This window comes from Cygnus olor, chromosome 4, assembly GCF_009769625.2.
Source record: "Cygnus olor isolate bCygOlo1 chromosome 4, bCygOlo1.pri.v2, whole genome shotgun sequence".
Taxonomy (NCBI): Eukaryota; Metazoa; Chordata; class Aves; order Anseriformes; family Anatidae; genus Cygnus; species Cygnus olor.
Genome location: NC_049172.1, coordinates 49,099,635 through 49,118,351, shown reverse-complemented (window position 1 = coordinate 49,118,351; position 18,717 = coordinate 49,099,635). Strand labels below are relative to the sequence as shown.

At 42.6% G+C, this 18,717-nt stretch overlaps 2 protein-coding genes across 2 annotated transcripts; both read left to right on the top strand.

The window, feature by feature from the left end:
* The first annotated feature begins 1,160 nt into the window (after nucleotides 1–1,160).
* SRD5A3 (steroid 5 alpha-reductase 3) lies at nucleotides 1,161–7,867 on the top strand. The gene is made up of 5 exons (XM_040554913.1): nucleotides 1,161–1,490; nucleotides 4,719–4,870; nucleotides 5,286–5,480; nucleotides 6,856–6,978; nucleotides 7,470–7,867. Exons 1-5 carry the CDS (start codon nucleotides 1,282–1,284, stop codon nucleotides 7,727–7,729), a joined length of 939 nt encoding a protein of 312 aa, XP_040410847.1. The 5' UTR covers nucleotides 1,161–1,281; the 3' UTR covers nucleotides 7,730–7,867.
* Nucleotides 7,868–8,314: 447 nt separating this feature from the next.
* Nucleotides 8,315–18,244, top strand: TMEM165 (transmembrane protein 165). The gene is made up of 6 exons (XM_040554912.1): nucleotides 8,315–8,611; nucleotides 9,580–9,805; nucleotides 12,374–12,549; nucleotides 13,351–13,533; nucleotides 16,378–16,483; nucleotides 17,308–18,244. The coding sequence occupies exons 1-6, from the start codon at nucleotides 8,411–8,413 to the stop codon at nucleotides 17,382–17,384; spliced, it is 969 nt and encodes a 322-aa protein (XP_040410846.1). The 5' UTR covers nucleotides 8,315–8,410; the 3' UTR covers nucleotides 17,385–18,244.
* Nucleotides 18,245–18,717: the final 473 nt, after the last annotated feature.

Below are 18,717 nucleotides of genomic sequence, written 5' to 3'. Positions count from 1 at the left end.
AGCAATATTATTGATGCTATAACTGGTTTAGCTGAGCCTGTGCTGCCTTGCAGGATCCACTGATAGGATGGATTAACACAGTCATAAATGCATCCTTGAAATTATTTAGGTTTATACCTCTGTTTAGGAAAGTGCATCAGCAAAATTTAATTTTTTTTTCTTTAAATTAAGCCTGATCTACACACATGATAACACATTACATGTATTTTGCACCTGGCTGGGATGCAATTAAAGTGCTTATAATGACATAATTCAATCCAGTATAGGAAAAAGTCATCAACATCTTTAAAGATAGCTTTTGAGGTACCACTCTACAAGCACCCAGACAAGGCATGTACTTCCACTGGGCAACTTCCACTCAAAGTCAAAAACCCGTGTGTACTCTAGGCTTGAATCTCTGTCAGCTACATGGTGGTTGCCATTGCTTTATCCTCCTGATTTATTGACTTTAGGATGGTTTGGAGTAGCACTAAAGACTGAAAAATTAGGCTAGCACTAAAGACAAAGAAAATTAGGCTGCTCTGTATTTAAAGGCCTTGAAATATTGTTCAGCTATTTCTTACTGACTTGTTACTTTACTCCAGATAATACCAGAGTGACAAAAAGAGGGATGCACAGAGGGGTGTGGGCAGGCCATCTTCGGGACGAAAGGGAGCTGTTTCCCTGTGGTGCCAAGCTGTTCTGATGTCTTCGTTTCTCAGAATGAAAGAAAGGCAAGGAAAGGCTTTTCACAGAACTACAGAACCGAAGAATAGTTGAGGTTGGAAGGGACTTCTGAAGATCATCTGGTCCAACCGCCCTGCCGAGCAGGATCACCTGCACAGGGTGGCATCCAGGCGGGTTTTGAATATCTCCAGAGAAGCAGACTCCACAACCTCTCTGGGCAACCTATGCCAGTGCTCTGCCACCCTCACAGCAAAGTGTTTCCTCATATTCAGCTGAAACCTCCTGTGCTTCAGTTTGTGCCTGTTGCCTCTCGTCCTGTTGCTGGGAAAAACTGAAAGGAGACCGGCTCCATCCTCTCGACACCCTCCCCTCAGATATTTATATACGTTGATGAGGTCTCCTCCCCTCAGTCTTCTCTTTTCCAGGCTAAGCAGCACGCCCTTGACCCTGTTGGCCACCAGGGCACACTGCAGCCTCACGGCCAGCCCGCATTCCCCCAGGACTCATTTCAGTCACGGACCGACGAAAATGGCGATATCCGCCTAAAACAGGCCGGGCTGGGCCGAGCCGCGCCGTGCCGGTGGGCGGAGCGGGGAGGGCCGGGGAGCCGGGGCCATGCCGGCGGGGCTGGGCGCCGCCTGGGCGCTGCTGGCCGCCGCCTTCCTGGCGGCGCAGCTGCTGCACCGGGCCCAGGCGAGGCGGCCTGGCGGTGGTGGCGGCGGCACCGCCTCGGGCCTCTTCCAGGACCTCATCCGCTACGGGAAGACCAAGAGCGGCGGCGGGCAGCGCCCCGCCTGGCTGCGCCGCTTCCAGGTGCCCAAGAGGTGAGCGGGGAGGCGGCGGGGCCGTGCCGGGGCTGCGGGCGGTGTGGTGGCTGCTGAAAGCCCCTCGGGGGCTTCTGCCGTGCTCCTTGTGGGGGCTGCGGGTGTAGGGGGGTGTTACAGGTCGCAGGAGAGATAGGGCACAGGCTTAGGGAAGTAGTTCAGTACGCAGTGAAATGCTGTGTTTTCTCCTATTGCGTGAATGCTATGTGCCTTATGCAACATGTATTTCAATTAACCGCAAAATAGGATATGCAAAATGGAGTGTTAATACTCAGGATATTATTAGAAGCCTAAGTTTGTTTATGTCCTTTTCAGGCGTACTGGGAAGCTGCCCACAGATGCTATGATATGGCTAAGTACATACGTTCTCATGGGATGCTGATCTTCTGTGAGGCTCTGAAAATCCTTTACTGCAGAGCAGAACTTGTTGACGAGTCAGCAGACAGAAAGAAGCACATTGTACTAGCATACAATTGTTTTGGAAAAGACTTTGAGCGGAAGGATGTGTAAAACTCTGCTTCAGATCAGGCTTGCTGAAATCTCAGATGTAAACTGAATGATTCTGAAAATGCATTATATGTTTACTCTCTGTCTGCCTCAGTGTTTAATGGCTTCTAAGGAGCACGCTTATTTTTACAGAGTTAGCCTCAGTTTTTTGAGAAATTATTATTCTCTGTTTATGGATAAGGAACATAGAGATGTCCTGGCTATACGTACAGACTGGGCGACGAGACGCTGGAGAGCAGCCCCGCAGAGAGGGATCTGGGGGTTGTGGTTGACAGCAAGTTGAATATGAGCCAGCAGTGTGCCCTGGCAGCCAGGAGGGCCAACCCTATCCTGGGATGCATCAAGCACGGCATTGCTAGTCGGTCGAGGGAAGTGATTGTCCTGCTCTACTCTGCGCTGGTGCAGCCTCACCTCGAGTACTGTGTGCAGTTCTGGGCATCACAGTACAAAAAGGAGGTGAAACTGTTGGAGAGTGTCCAGAGGAGGGCGATGAAGATGGTGAAGGGCCTAGAGGGGAAGACACATGAGGAGCGGCTGAGGTCACTGGGCCTGTTCAGCCTGGAGAAGAGGAGGCTGAGGGGGGACCTCATCGCAGTCTACAACTTCCTCGCGAGGGGGCGTCGAGAGGCAGGTGACCTGTTCTCCGTTATCACCAGTGACAGGACCCGCGGGAACGGTGTCAAGCTGAGGCAGGGGAAGTTTAGGCTAGACATCAGGAAGAGGTTCTTCACCGGGAGGGTGGTCGCACACTGGAACAGGCTCCCCAGGGAAGTAGTCACTGCACCAGGCCTGTCTGAATTTAAGAAGAGATTGGACTGTGCACTTAGTCACATGGTCTAAACTTTTGGGCAGACCTGTGTGGTGCCAGGAGTTGGACTTGATGATCCTTATGGGTCCCTTCCAACTTGGGATATTCTATGATTCTATGAGATTTTAATCATGCAGGGTCCATATGCCCCAAATTGGAATAAAAGCCTACTCTCTTGAACCCCAGTCCCATGCAGTATCTGTACAAACCTTCCAGCAAGACTAGAGCAGGGACCTGGAAGTTTGGCCACCTGAGTGTAAATGTGGCTATGCAAACATACTGTGGGATTGCTTTCTGAAATCAATTCTTGATCATAGAATATTCAGAGTTGGAAGGGACCCACAAGGATCATCAAGTCTGTTGTTGTCTTCTACCTTCAGGGTTTCTTGATAAAATATACCACAGGATACTGATAATAGCGTGTTAATATAAGTATCTGAGCGCTGCATGAACAGTCTAACAAGGCAAAAGAACTGTTGTGTTAACCAAACACACATTTTCCTGAAACAGATGCTGAAACAAACAAAGGAGAAGACTTCTCCTGTGAAGACTTCTTAATAGATATTTTTAATAGGATAAGAGAGGGAAATGGGGGAAAAATCCCCACCTCTCAAGCTTTTTATACGTTACTGGGATCTCATTGCTTTGATCACCTGAGATTCTTGACCAGAACTAGCCTTTGACTTGAACGTAGGCATGACAGGAGCTTGCAAGTCCAGAAGGACAGGATTGGGGTGCTGCTTAACCCAAAGACCTGATCATCCCTGACATAACTTTGTTATCACTAGCATAGTTTACATATGTAGCTTTCAAAACAAATATTTAAAAAGGTTTTGTGACACAACATATTATTCATGGAAGGGTTATATTGTCATATCTTGGTTATCAAGCTTCTGGTCCCAGAAAATTCCCCCAGATGCATTTAGGCTGTGCGGTATCCACAGCAAAAAGAAGGGTTCATAAAAGCTTTGGTTTAGGTGCGGTGTATTGCAAGGTGTGGTATTCTTGAGGTAGGATCTCATTTGGGTTGACCTTTCTTCAACAAGTTTCTAACCACCTCTTCTTAGGGAAGATGTAATCTGAAGAACATGGCTTTTTCGGTGAATTGGTCTCAGGCTCTCAACATCTACAAAGCGATTCTGTTACTGCGGTATTGAACCTGTAACCCTGCTGGCTGAATGAGGACAGAAGATCCTGAAACTAACTCCTGAGATTTTCTATTTCCACTCATCTGCATCTTATTTCCAAACAAGCATTGTATTTTCACTAGCCCAGACTTTTTTAAACTTTGCTATTCCATCTTGTCAAATGTTCTGATTCATTTCAGGTTGGTTTGGCAAACGCATAAAATTCCTCTCTCCTTGAGGGTTGACACGTAGTTACTGTAGTGTTGGATTGCTCTGTAGGTCAGACACATCCCCAGAATAGTTGAGATTGTTGAAAGCTCACCAGCTGCGATGGTCAGGTTGTTCTGGAGTGTGCAAGGAAACTTGCTGGCTTCTGACTTGGCTTCTGTATTGCTGTTGAGCAACAGCATGGAAATGCCCAGAAAATCATTTCAGATGTGCTTTCAGTGGTATAAACTATGAAGAAAATTTGTGTAAATCATGATTATTTCTAAGCATTGAGGAATGTCTTTGCAATGCATGGGTTTACACCTTCTCTTGGTGTAGCTACAGTTGCCGAGGTCAACTAAGTTAGACATATGCTGCCTGTTGTTTCAGGCAGCATTTAAGGGAGGCATGCTAGGCTTACACCTGCTTGGTACAGCTGAGTCCTGAGTTCTCTGCTCATTGATTGTTGAGACGAAAAGGCACGCACTGACCATCAGACGAGCATGTCCTGCAGCTACATGTCCAACTAAGGAATAATGAGAATATTAAGTTTAAGGAAGATGATTTTTGTTCCCACAGGTGGTTTACTCATTTCTATATAGTTTCTGTACTCTGGAATGGCTTTCTGCTGATCGAGCTTTTCCAAGCTGAGTTCCTCGGAGCAGTACTCCCACCATGGATTCAGCGCTTGCACAGTGCTTTTGGCAGAGATTTGCAGAACCAGAACGCAGGCAAGTATTCCAGCTATTGTGAAGCAGCCATATAAATATTACAAAACTGCACTACCATCCTTTGCTGGATAAGTATTCTTTTTGTGCTACTTCATCAGCTGCTCTTAAACTAGGCTCCAGGTGACGTTCCTGGAGTACCAAGTCCCTTTGTCATTAAGGTAGAAATCATTCTAATTTACAAATATAATAGCTTTCAGCACTCATTTTAGTTGGAAGGGCCGTTTTTACCTTCTAGATGTAATCTTGTGCAATCACTGTGGTCAGCAGTGCCTCAGATGTGCAAATATTTTTCCAAGTGTTAGGTTAGTTTAAAAAGAGGATAAGATTTTGCTGTGGGGAGGGGAAAATCAGCTCTTTTGAAGGGGTAAAATTGGTCCTAGCTATCCCTAAATCACTATTTTTCATTTGCAAGCAGATAGTGAACACTTCTCTGCACTCTTGGTTCTCCTGCTCGTTTGGCTGCATAGCTTTCGAAGACTTGCAGAGTGCCTCTGTACCAGCGTGTTTTCCAACGGCGTCATTCATATCGTGCAGTATTGCTTTGGACTTGGTTACTACATTGTTCTTGGCACAACTGTGCTATGGCAAGTGCCTATTAATGTCAGGCATGGTAAGTACCTGCTTAGTTATTACCAAAGTTGCATTTTTTGCTCCCTTTTCTTTCCATTGTGGCCAACGGTTCACTTGATTTCATAGAGGGCTTGTGTGAGAAGCATGTTAATTGGTGAGAAGTAAAAATAACTCACTGGCATAGTCCAAAGTAACTGCACTTCAGTATGTTGCATAATAATCAACTGGTATTACTCACACAGACTCACGCTCGCTTGCTTACTCATTTTTATGTTAACCACCACTGTTGTTCCCTGAAATTCACTGTTTTTCCATCTCATGGTAGATAATACTTTCAGGAGCATTACAGGTCAGTTTTGCCATTAAGATCCATTTGCTTTAAGAAAGAAAATAATTGGTGCCGGTTCTCAAATACCACTACACAACTCCAGTTGTCAAAATGGAGTTCGCTTTTTTGCTGTAGGCTTTCCTAGTAGGTGGGCCTACTGAGTTGGGACCGTCTTGGCCAACTCTTTTGCCTTCCACTGAGAATTCCCCACTGCTCTGCCTTACATCAATCAGTGTCATCTTTCCCTTGGTGCTGTAATGTCTGCATTAATACAGCAGTAATTTGAATTATATGACCTATGTCTGCCAATGCATTCCACTGAGTCTCCCAACTCAACTGCTATTTGCTCCTCTGCACAGATAAACCATGAGCTGCAACACTTCCACTGGCTGTAGCGCTTCTTCCATGACTGATTTATGGAAAGTGGTTGTTACCAAGTATGTAACTTTAGTGAAGTTTTTAACCACTTCCAATCACATCAGCTCCTGTTTAATCGGGTTATTTGTAAAAACAACCTTCAGGTCATCTATGAGTAGATAAAATCTTTTTTCATCTGCACCCGTTTTCTACTTTTCTCATCTTGTAGATTCTCAGAGATGGTATATTGACATGTACATTGGACCTGATCCTTAATACAGTGTTTTTGATGGTTTAAGTGTTTTACAGTGTGTGTGGATAGGTGAATGTATCTATGTATACCAATCCCTGTGAACAAGACGTACAAGTGTACTTATGTGTTGACCTGAGACATGACAACATCTTTTGTTAGAATGGTAAGAATTATAAACAAAGTTGAATACTGAGGTTTTTGACTGCAAATTACGTATCAGTTATATGTAATAGTATACTTCAAGCTACTGGATTAAAAACTAGGTCTTTGATATTTTTATTGTAGAGCAGTTAAAGGAAAGGAACTAGTAGCTGAGTACTTAAATCACACAGGACTCAAAAGCATCTTCCAAGTAATTAGAGGCTCACTACTAGAGTTTTGTAAGACAATAATGTACAAAATAGGCATGCAGTGTTTTGGGACAGTGCTTGGGAAGGTATTTACTGGCTTTTTATTAATGAAGCATATTTCATTTAGGAAAAGAAAGTTCCGTGCAGATCTGCTGGTATCACGTCGTAGGAATTGCGGTGTACATTTGGGCCTCTCTTCACCAGCACAGATGTCTTGTGATTCTAGCTAATCTTAGAAAAAGTAAATCAGGTAAGGTGTTTCATTTCTCTGAGCCATTTACTTTCCTACTTCTTTTCTGGTTGTTCCGATAGGCTTCTGTAGCTTCTAACACCTTAAAAACAGTATTTTTTAGTAACTGTAGTGTGGGAGCCTTTGTAAGACTTTCACTAGGTTAAGTGAAGCTGTTTGGAGAAGAGATCGGGCAGCTTGAATGTTCAGAGCTTAATTCGAAGGTCTGACTTATGCTATCCTAAAGACAGACAAACAGCCACACTTAGGACTTGTGTCACTCCTCTGAGATGTCACTTCTTTTTCCATGGGGGTTAAAAACAGGCTTCCTTACACTGTATTTATGCAAACAGCCAGAGGTGATACCTTATTTCATTGAGAAGTACAAAGCTGAGAGATCAGATGGAGCTGCATGATAATAATTTTAATGAGCGTGTTGTTCTGTAATTGTGAGTAGAAAAAATTGTTTAATGGATATTGTTCTTAACTTACTTCTTTCCGTTCGCTTGCAGGAAAGGTCATAAGTCTGAGCCACAGTATACCTTTTGGAGACTGGTTCGAAAGAGTTTCTTGCCCTCATTATTTTGCAGAACTCCTCATATACGTGTCTATGGCCATCACACTTGGACTTGACAATGTGACCTGGTGGTTTGTAGTCATGTACGTTCTTTTCAACCAGGCGCTGGCTGCTGTTCTGTGTCACGAGTTCTACCAGAAAAAATTCACCTCCTACCCAAAGCATCGGAAAGCATTTGTACCATTTGTTTTTTAAAATGTGGCTTCTAAAGTATTTTTTACAGACTGGAAATGTTTTCAATGAGGGAGTGAGCAATTTACGTTTTAATAAAGCCACGGTAAAATTGCACATTTTTCTAATTCTAAAATTAAAAGCTGATGATTTTTATGATAATCTGGTGCGTGTTGCTTATTTTTGTGGGGAGATGTAAGGTATATATGTATATCATGCAAGCCATGAAGAGGTTTACTGAAGACCTTAATTAAAATTGAGGAGTAAGGTATATATGTATATCGTGCAAGATATGAAGAGGCTTAGTGAAGACCTTAATTAAAACTGGAGAGAAGCTACTTGAGTCTTTTCTATTTTATAATTACATGTTGCACATAAAACATTTCTTGTTGTGTGGTAAGTGAAAATATTTATCTACGTGAAAACCGTGAAGAGAAGGGCGGGTGCGGGGAATCATTTGAGCCGTATTTCGTGCCTCGTGAGGTACTCAGGCGCATTTTTATTCCGTTTTTCTCCGTTTGTGGGCGTTCTCGGAGCGCCCTCCCCGTGAGGGAACCTGGCTGAGGGGACGGGGGCGGGGCCCGGCGCAGCCCCTCCCTCCCTCGGGGCGCGGTCGTTGCGGGCGGCGGTTGGGCCGCTCGGCGCTGCCGGTGACGCGGCGCCTTTAAGAGGCCCGCAGCAGCGCCGCGCCGGGCCTCGGCCGCCATGGGCTCCGCGGCGCCGCGCTCCGCGCCGGGACGGCCCCGGCCCCTGCGCCCGGGCCCGACTCCGGCTCCGCGGCCGGCCCCGGCCGCCCTGGCGCTGCTCGTGCTGCTGGCGGCGCCCGGCGGGCTACTGGCGGCGCCCGAGGAGGAGCCCGGCCGCAACAAGGTGCCGGCGGCGCAGGAAGAAGCGCAGGGAGCCGAGGTGAGGCGTTGGGGTGGGGGGGACGGATTTTAAATCCTGACAGAAAATAATCCGGGGGGCCGTTAGGAGAAACCTAACGGTCAGGGGATTCCTCAGCCAGATGATCACGCACAGAGGGGGGAAGTTGCATACGCACCGCTCGATGCATGATGGATGAAAAGTTTAAAAATCAAACCCGAAAATGTACAGCGCTGTTAAAAGCACAGAAATTCTGTCACGCTGCGATCTGTCCCTGTGCGTGCATGTGTTAACTTTCTCGGCCGCCTCTGGTCAAACGTGAACATCAGCCTCCTTGTTTTGGGTCCTGCTTTTGATGTTAGGTATCTCAATCTTCTTAAAGTAAACACTAATTATTAAGGAGAATCTGGAACGTGCTGGTCAGGTTTAGCCCCTGGGAAGTCTGAGAGACGGTTTTCAAGAAACAAAATACACCCAAAAAAGTTTATGCAAACTTGCATAAAATGTTAATGTGGTTGAGATGCTCGGGTTCAGCAAGAGAAGAAAGTGATCCTGACAAACATTCAGAGGACTTCATGTTTCTCCTAAGCTATCATAATTGCTCAATATCTGCTTGATAAGTTTAATTCTTACTATTTGCATCCAAAAATTGCTTGTTTGGTCGAGCATCGTAACATAAATAGGCACGCACTGTAAAGACAGCAATACTGGAGCTGAGCTAAAGCTGCTTTCCCCTCGTTTCACTGTAGTAGTGGTAATAACCTGCGTGCTGAAGTACTGCCTTAGTAATCAGAGCAGGATCTTCTGGCTGAGAGACTGACTCTTAGTCCAAGGCAGGTGGCCACCAGTAACGTGTTAATGATAATTAATGCTGCACGAAAGGTGCACGCTTGCAATGCCACCCTAGGCTGTATGATACGGCAGGAGAAATACCGAGCTCAGTACTTCCAGGAATCAGATGTTCAAGCCTAGTTAACCCGTCTTCGTTTTGTTTTGTCTCTCCCTTACAGAAGGGGTCCTCGGCTGTTGCTCCAGTTCACCTCGTCAATGAAGAGTCACCTGACAAGACTAATTTGGGCTTTATTCATGCATTTGTGGCAGCTATATCAGTCATCATTGTATCGGAGCTGGGGGATAAGACCTTCTTCATTGCAGCCATCATGGCGATGCGGTACAACCGTTTGACTGTCCTGGCTGGTGCTATGCTTGCCTTAGGACTGATGACGTGTTTATCAGGTTAGCCCTCGTAGTGTTTTGGTTTGTCTATTAAAATGTACAGGATAAGTATGTATTTATCAATACATCTTAACTGAAATTAAATTGAAGGTAGTAGGTATATGCTGTTTGTGGAGGTATCTTTCTGTTTTGAGGAGATTCTGAAGGGTTTTCAGGGGGCTGTAGCTCAAATCAAGTATTTAGGTTCATAACTCTAATTAGGTGTTTATACTTCCTAGACATATATATATGCACATAAGGAAAAGGAGTGGAATTGGAAGCCTAAAGTACTTCCTTGGGTTTTGTGCTACTATATTCCTTTCTATTTTTAGCTCCCGTGAAATTAGTACATCTAAAGAGAGTGTAGGGGTGACTTTTTTTCCTCCTAAGGTGAAAGATTCTTAACACGATGCCAGATTTCCCTCGACTGCCTTGTATCCTCGTATGTGTAGCTGGTTGGAAGCTGTGCAAGTGGAAGATTACATTCTGTCCTGATCCTTTGCGGTGCACGGTACTGACAGAGCAAAGAGCTGGAGGGGAAGCGAGGTGTCAAATGGCACTTGCGGAACAAGTAGCTCTGGGTGCTTACATAGCTGTAATTATAAAATGGAGCAGCCTTCAGGTATATCAGATGCAGCATGTAGTTTGTTGTATACGTGCTCATTTCTAAATATGCCTATTACAGAAATACTTTAAGTAGTGTTCTTTGGTTTATACACTCTGGAGACAGCCTATGAACTGGCTTCAGGCCTCTCTCCATTTTCCAGATGTATAGGCACTGCTCTGTGTTGCTGTATGCATTGCTGCAATTATCATTGCGGTCTTAGACCAGTTTCCATTCGCAGTGTGTAATGGCAGCATTATGAGAGTCTCTGCTATTAGTCACAACGTTCTCTGAGAATTGTTCCACTGCTGCACTGCTTGCTTCATTTAACTTTATTTAGTATCATAGGTGATGGTGCACCGTGTGTATCTTGTGAGCTCTCTCTGCCATCTGCCCATTACAGCCCTCCCTTTTTGTATATCAAGTCTTCCTTCGAATCTTCCTTTCTTGATGCTTTTCCATGAAAGCTTTCATTTCTAATTTCTTCCCTAGTTTAGGGGTTCCCAACTGTTTTTTTCTATTCAGACAGGAGCTGTCTTTCTTCCCTCTCTCTGCCCTTGTTTCTCGCAAACACAGCGAGCTGTGTTTAGAACTTCCTGGCTTTTGTTTTGTTTCTGTTTTTTCCTACCTAGATTTCATGAAATCCTGCTCATTTAAACTCACTAGCTCCAAATAATAAGTGTGTGGGTTTGTTTTTTTTATTCCAAGCTGTGCTTAGAAGCATTTTTACCCTTGTGACGTAACAAGCTGCCTTACCATTCTGATTATTTCATTGTTTTTGTGCTTTGTGTATGGTAATTAATGCTAAAACCATCTTTCTGTGTAGTTCTTTTCATGGCTTTAATACAGTATTTTCAGTCTTTAAAAACAAGTTTAGTTGAAATTCTTCTGTTTATTTGGCTATGGAACTTACCATGTTCTTATTCATATGTGTATGTACTGTGATCACTGATAGTACAGCCTAACTTTATTTTGGTCTGATAGTCATACTAGGGTTAGAGGCAGTGTGGATGGATTAACTTTCAGGTTGTGTAGTAACTTCTGAACCTGTTTTGAACTAAGGTGGCATGTAATACGCTTCCATGTAGCTGCACGTGCAGTAAAACAGCAGAGACAATTAATTTTGTGTGCGTGGTCCAAACAGCTGTTTCCTCTTATTTACACAGGCCTTTTATGTCCACAGTGCCTGAATGCACATTTCTTCTTTTTGAGAGCTAGTTTTGGCTTGGTTTGATCACCTTCGATACCCATAAAAGTAGATGCTCTGAGATGCTCTGTGGAGATGTTCTTTAGTCTTTGAGTGGGATCAGTGCTTTTATACTAAAGGACAATTGAATTTTGTCACCTTGCATGTTTATGGGGAGTGTAGGGGAGAGAGGAATAGTAACGTGTAGGTATTTGCACTTCGCAAAAGGAGAAATGAGTGAATTCAGGCAACCGGATTATTTGCAGGTTTGTCTAATAAATAAGAATAAGGTTTGTCTAATAAATAAGAATATATCTTATTCTGACTTTATCTGATAAATAAGACAGGTCTGAAATAAAAAGTGATTGCAAAGAGATGCCATCCAACATGTAGCCATATATATAAAAAGATTTAACTGGTAGTGTATACCATGACTAATCTAACATGGTGATAAATGAAATCTCTTGGCCTGCTTGGAGAAAAGCAGGATTTGTGTAGACCTTAAGTGGAAAGATAATTTTGCTTGGACTGACTCTTTTGAAAAGCAGCACATCAACTTTGTGTACCTTGTCTCTGTGTTAATAGACTTCAGTCTCTAGTATGACCAGTAACAGCTGGAGTTTCTAGAGTGTTGTTGTCTTGCAAAAATAGGAAATGATACGAAACTGTTTTTTTTTTAAAGCATTTGTTTATCAGTGGAAACTTGAATCTCAGACTTTGCTAGTGAGCATTTTTTAGGCATGGGAAAAATAATGATATTTATGCTTAATTTTGAAAATACACGTTTGTTTTCTTTCAGTTTTGTTTGGCTATGCCACAACAGTTATTCCTCGTGTGTACACATACTATGTGTCAACTGCGCTGTTTGCAATTTTTGGCGTCCGAATGCTTCGAGAAGGCTTGAAAATGAGTCCGGATGAGGGTCAGGAAGAGCTGGAGGAAGTTCAAGCAGAAATTAAGAAAAAAGATGAGGAAGTAAGTCAAAACTGTCTGTGAATTATGGCTAATGAAACAGTTACAGCTTTCCAGTTGCGGAACAGCAGTGTGTTTGGGGTGTTCAGCCATGTCTGGGATTAGTGAGAGTCTGCACAGCACATGTGTGGCCAGCTGGACAGAAGTGGGCCTCGGGAGGCTGTTTCAGCAGATGATTCTGGTTCTGTGGCATATCCTACTTCTGTGGAGAAAAGGGGTTTTCTCCAGAGAGCCCATTTTTTAAAAAGGCATGTGCTAGCAGACAGAGGGCATGAACAGTTGTTCTTTCGTCACTTTCACGGTCAGGTAAAATAGCATTGAGGTTTGTGGTGCTGCAGCAAAGGTCTCTTTTATAATAACTTTATAAATAAACTGGTCCACTTCTAAGGAACGGTGTGGAATAGTAATATTATTTCTGTTAAGATTTTTTTTGTCAATTTTATCAAATCCTAATTTGAGAGCCACCACTTTTGAAGTGGTGTCTGTACCTGTCAGGTTGTTGTACCTGCTTTGGAACAGGAAGGAATCTATAGTTTGAAGTCAGGTATTGTTCCTGGTGTACAGCAGTTACGAGCTTTAAGATGGACAACAAGTGGAAGTTAGAGGTGATTACAGATATATTTGTGTGTATAATAAGCATTTTAAAATGCTGTCTAATATAAATAATATGTTGCTAATGCTCAGTCAGTGGTAATAGCATTCCAGATATTAAATTACTAGCTTTACAGTTTAAGTATTTCATTTAGGTTATTTAGTTGATATTTCTAATCATATATATTGTTTTTTTCCCCTTGTCCTCTACAGCTTCAGAGAACTAAACTGTTAAATGGCCCAGGGGATGTGGAAACAGGGTCAAGCACCACTATACCTCAGAAGAAATGGCTACATTTTATTTCTCCAATCTTTGTTCAAGCTTTTACTTTAACATTTCTAGCAGAATGGGGTGATCGTTCCCAATTAACAACCATTGTCTTGGCAGCCAGAGAGGTGAGTGTTGCAGAATGCCCCCTGTGCTTTTGCTGTCTTTGGGTTGCCTGCAGATTAGTGGGGGCAGACAAAATATCCTTGCAGGAGGTGTCAGAGTCACACCTGCTGCTTTATTGTGCATTAATGTCACAGCTGTGCTGAGGGAGACCTGAAAATAAAGGCGTCGAGGCTCTGCATATCATTAGAGCTATTGTCGCATGATTAGGACTGCACAGGCATTTCTGAAAGTAGTTGTTTTATATCATGCAGCTGAATACAGTTGTTACTTGGTATCATGTAGAAAGAGATGTTACAGAACCTCTTTCTTTGATCTGTGAGATCATACAGCTTTAACACAGTAGCTTTAAAAGGAGACCTTCCTCATAGCAAACTTAAAACTGTTAAAAAGATACTTTTTAAAAAAGAAATAAATGAATTTGTTATGGTGTACAGAACTAAAATTCCAAACAGCTTTACAGTAATACTGTAAATGAAATGATACTCAGCATGATGATCAGAATGTATGTAACTGTAATACACTTATAGGAAAATCAAGGCTTATAGTCAGCCTTTTAATAAACTCAAATAGTTTGCCTGTGCTCTCTCCATTCATTGAGATGATTTACTTTTTTTTCCTAGGACTCATGCTTCTTTCAGCAGACTCTCAGACCTTCTCCTGGGGCTGTGTAATGAAGGAGGCTATAATCAGTAGGAACCTCTTGCCTTTACTGCAGTGTAGGGAAGGTGCTTAGAGTTAATGAGGCAGGGAACAGCAGAGGATGATCTCATTGTTCAGGCAGCTACATGCCATCTTGGGGAAATTAGGAATTATTACTACTGCCTCTGCCAAAGTTTTTATAAAGTGTTGGGTAAGTTGCTTAAGCCCATCCTGTCACAGGTAGTTGTTGAACTCTCTTTTGCATTTTTCTGACCACCCTATTAGGAAGTGTCCGTTGGACTCTGGTGTGATTTGTGAAGGTGCTGAGCATTGCAACTAAAGTCTGTGGATGTTGAGCTTTTAACCTATAAAGTCTTTCTATAAGTGGCATGAAAACAAGTACTACAAAAATGAATTTGAGATGTCTTAATCATGGCTTTCAAAACCAGTGAATGATTGTGATCTGGATCTCTTATGTTATCTGTGGGATCGTTTTTATACCCCTTTCGTAATGTATTCAGGTGAATTCTTTGTAAAGTACTAAGATATACAGTAGAAGTATTACAGAAATGCTTACGAGGAAAAAAATTATACAGAGATTGTGAGTAGTGTGGTAAATCAGCTGTGAACATACATTCTCCAATGAACTGAAAGCAAAATACTCTGACTGCTCATTAAGTGAGTAGCGTCCATCCTGTCACGAGTGAAACAGGGTTCCTTTGGAGGGGGAAGAAAAGTCATAATTTAAACTGTGTCAGTGCATAAAACAGGAGAAAGATTTAAGTCTGTCTTAATGAGCCTAATCCTGAAAAGAGTCCTTAAGAACTTCATTTAACACCTTAATAGTTTTCTGCATATAGGAAATGTTTGTCAGTCTAAGTGTTTGAAAGGGAAACCAAAGAAATTCTATCCCATCATGTTAGACTGACTTTCTTGGCAGTATCTGAGCATTTCTGCTACTGAAGATACTACACTAATGGAAGTCATAAACTATTATCTCCAGGGACCGCAGTCAGGAATGGGGTAGAGGGAGGGCACGATCCACCTTTTGCTAGAGGGCTGTCGACAGCATAGAAACGAGGGGTTCCAGGAATATTTGATTCTGTTTCCAATTATGGAGGGAAGTGTGTTCTGCTGGCTCAGCTCTACTTCCCTCCTGGGCTTCTTAGTCAGTAGCTTTCTGTTCTTTGTCCACTACTCTGTAGCTTCTCTCACTAGCTTCTGGTTTTTGATCAGTTGGTGTTTGTTTTCTTCACATCAGATCACCTCCTGGACAGTTTTCCTGTTCCTCTGTTAGAGGCTTCATGTGTTCCTCGTGTGGAGGCAGTAGCTTTTTCTGCTCTCCGAGCTGGAAGTCTCACTTTCCTTCCTGCAGGAGAGATTTGCAGAGGACTTGACTCCACTTTCCCTAGTGCAGCAGAAAATCAGGCTCTTATCTAGCCTCCTTTATCTGTCATTAAGAGATTCGTTTTCTCTTTCTAATGCTGAGTCTTCTGTTCTGTGAGGCTTTTAATATACATGCTGCCCTTAACTGTGCAATTTGTAAGCAGATCTCAAACGTCTTTAAGTAGTAATTTGTTACTGCAGTGAGAAGGTGCTCATTATGCAAAGAGGTGAAAGCATTTGTTGACAATACATTTTGAAAGCAGTTTGTTATCCTCCAGACCGAAATTTTATCCTACTCCCCACTTCAGTTGATTTGTATTTTGGGGCAGGGAGCTGCAGTATAGAGCGCACTCTTGTGAATCTGGACAAAGGAGCTGGAATGTTTTAGCTACTGAAAACATTCATTTGCAGTTCATGAATTATTTTTTTCCCCATTCTTTATAATTAGGTTGGTGTTCGTCCAGCTGATGCATATTGTGTTTCTCAACAGCTGCCACCTTACCTCTAGAGGTTACTTAAATCACTCTGCTGTACTTAAACATTTGTGGATCTATATTTAACCACTTAAAGATGCTTCTTGGTTGAAACATCCCACATTAGTCACGTTTCGATTTAAGCCTGTCTCATGAGCTGAAGTATACTGCTACTGTTCTTTAACACAACGATAGATGCTGGAGCAGAGTGAACACCAGGGAATGCTCCACATGCTTCATCCTGCCTAACCAAGCAGCCAAGTTACAGGCCTGTCATGGTAGGAGCTTGTCATGGGACTAGTAGGCTTTCAGTTGCACTGATGTTTCCCTTTTGTCTTTTCTCCTCAGGATCCCTATGGCGTGGCAGTAGGAGGAACGGTGGGACACTGTCTGTGCACTGGTTTAGCAGTTATTGGAGGGAGAATGATAGCACAAAAAATTTCTGTGAGGACTGGTAAGTGAAAACGCATTCCAACTGAGAAATGTATTAATGCTGGTAATGTCTATAATGTCAATAGTTACATGCTTGGGAAGAGTGTTTCTTGAAATTTCTGTGAATTCCTTCTGGGGTTTGGGTCTGTGTGCTTTCTGTAGTTCCAGAAAAGGTGAGGGGGTGGTGGGGTAAACATCTGCAAAAGGCGAAACGCATATTCTGCCTCCTTTGTTAAGGCAATAGATGATAGACACTAATCTAACAATGATTTAATGTGCTCTAAATAAGCTCAGTGTGGATCTATGGCTGTAGGAATGGCCTTATTAGGTTAGACCAAATACCCATCTAGCCCATTAGCTTGTTTGGAGTGGTAAAATGGGCCAAAAGCAGTGATATTGCCCCAGCCTCCAGCAGCTTGTGGCGCTGTAAGCAGTTAATGGTTTTCATACAGTCTCTTTCGATACAGTTAAACTGTTCTCAAAATGCTAATCACTAATATCACTTTTAACTGATGACTTGCTCCAGCTTGAGAATATTGGATCTTAATTTCCTCCATATAGCCAAATAACAGTAGGAATCAACCTCTCTTACACGAGCTGAAGTAATACAAGTCAAACAAAGCTTCCTTCTAAGGACTGAAATATATTCTTGTAAATAGAATTAGACAAGGGGGTGGCACATGGACATCCTGACACTGAGCTAGAAATAACGTCTACTGTTTGCAGCATAAATTGTAAAGTAAGATTGTTTTGGGAATCAGACGTCTTACAAATAAATAATGTGTCATGGAAGATACTTAACTTTCTCGGTGTCTAATTTCTTTTTTGTTTATTTTTCCTTTTCAGTGACAATCATAGGAGGCATTGTCTTCTTAGCTTTTGCATTTTCTGCACTATTTATAAGTCCAGACTCTGGTTTTTAAATTTTTTCATCACTACAAAAGAACAAGGATTGGAAGCATCGAGCAGCTATCCTTGTGTGGTTTTGTATATAATGTACAGAATTAGAGTTAAACAAGCACTGAAGATGAGACACTGAACTTTTTATAGCAAATGATCTGTGGGATTGACGCATTTATGGACAGCTTCTGCGGTGGAGATCTGCTTACTGTCTGGTTGTATATTCAGTGGTGCCTGCTTCCTTGGCAGGATTTGCGCGGCTCTCTTGTTTGCTGGACCTGGCTCAGCTGAGTTTTGAGGACCTACATCAGAAATGTTGAGGCTTCTTTTTTTTTTCTTCCTCTGTTACACACTTCCACCTCTCTTCAAGAGCTTGTTCTTAAGTCTTCTCTGAAGCAGACCACAAGTGTTTTGTTCCATATTGCTTTAACAAAGCATTAAAGAGAAAACGGCTGACTCCCTCTTCCGAGGACTTGGGTTCCAGAATGTGCCTGAGGCTGGATAATCTAAGCAACAAGAAGCCTGGGAGCAGTTCCTATACCATTGAGTGGCCGAGCCACCAACAGAGCATTTTATAAATTTAATTTAGAGGGCAAACTTCTTAATCAGGGATCTATATCAGGAAATCAGTGTCTGGTGATTAACAACCTACCATGTTCGATATGCAAGCTGTCTGAAGCTACTATTATTTGACTTTTTTTCTCCTTTTTCTGAATTTTAAAACATTAAGGTATGTGGAAAATAATGAAATGGTCCAACGTAACGATATTCCATTCCCAGGATTGAACAATAATGGAATTCTTAGATTTAGATGTGTTCATATTTTTCTTCTTAGGAATAGAAATGTAATCTGGAGGAGTATTAATAAAACATAGTGTCTCCATTTGAGTTATTTTCAGTATTGTTTTTGACAGTTCCCATAATTCTTGCCACAAAGGTTAAAGTAATGGTTATATATCTAAGGCTAGGAAAGTTTATAAATTTATTTTGGATACTGTTATAAATGCCAGTTATAAAGACTTTAAAAATGTTGACAGCTTAAGATGTGTGGATTACTGAAACGTGCTTTTCTCTGCTTTTCAGTGCCTGTTTGGGTTCTGAGCCAATAGCTTAAATAACCCACTTAGATCTGTTCAGTAGCAGTCTTGTGAAGTAGAAGATATGGTTTCTAATGGTATCAATCTGCCTTTTACTGAAGTTGAAGCAAGATGCAGCCTTGCAGATCTGACCATTCAATGTGTAGCTTGAGAACCGAGCATTAGCAGTCCTTCCCTTGGGTTTCTCTGCCAAGAGACAGACAGCACTTAGTGCCACCTTGCTGGAAATCCAAGGCTGTAGCAGCTTGCTACCTTTCAT

Coding starts and splice junctions, on each gene's coding strand:
- SRD5A3 (XM_040554913.1), top strand. CDS start 1,282: ATGCCGGCGGGGCTGGGCGCCGCCTGGGCGCTGCTGGCCGCCGCCTTC. Junction 1,491..4,718: donor CGCTTCCAGGTGCCCAAGAG/GTGAGCGGGGAG, acceptor TTGTTCCCACAG/GTGGTTTACTCATTTCTATA. Junction 4,871..5,285: donor TTTGCAGAACCAGAACGCAG/GCAAGTATTCCA, acceptor ATTTGCAAGCAG/ATAGTGAACACTTCTCTGCA.
- TMEM165 (XM_040554912.1), top strand. CDS start 8,411: ATGGGCTCCGCGGCGCCGCGCTCCGCGCCGGGACGGCCCCGGCCCCTG. Junction 8,612..9,579: donor AAGAAGCGCAGGGAGCCGAG/GTGAGGCGTTGG, acceptor TCTCCCTTACAG/AAGGGGTCCTCGGCTGTTGC. Junction 9,806..12,373: donor ACTGATGACGTGTTTATCAG/GTTAGCCCTCGT, acceptor GTTTTCTTTCAG/TTTTGTTTGGCTATGCCACA.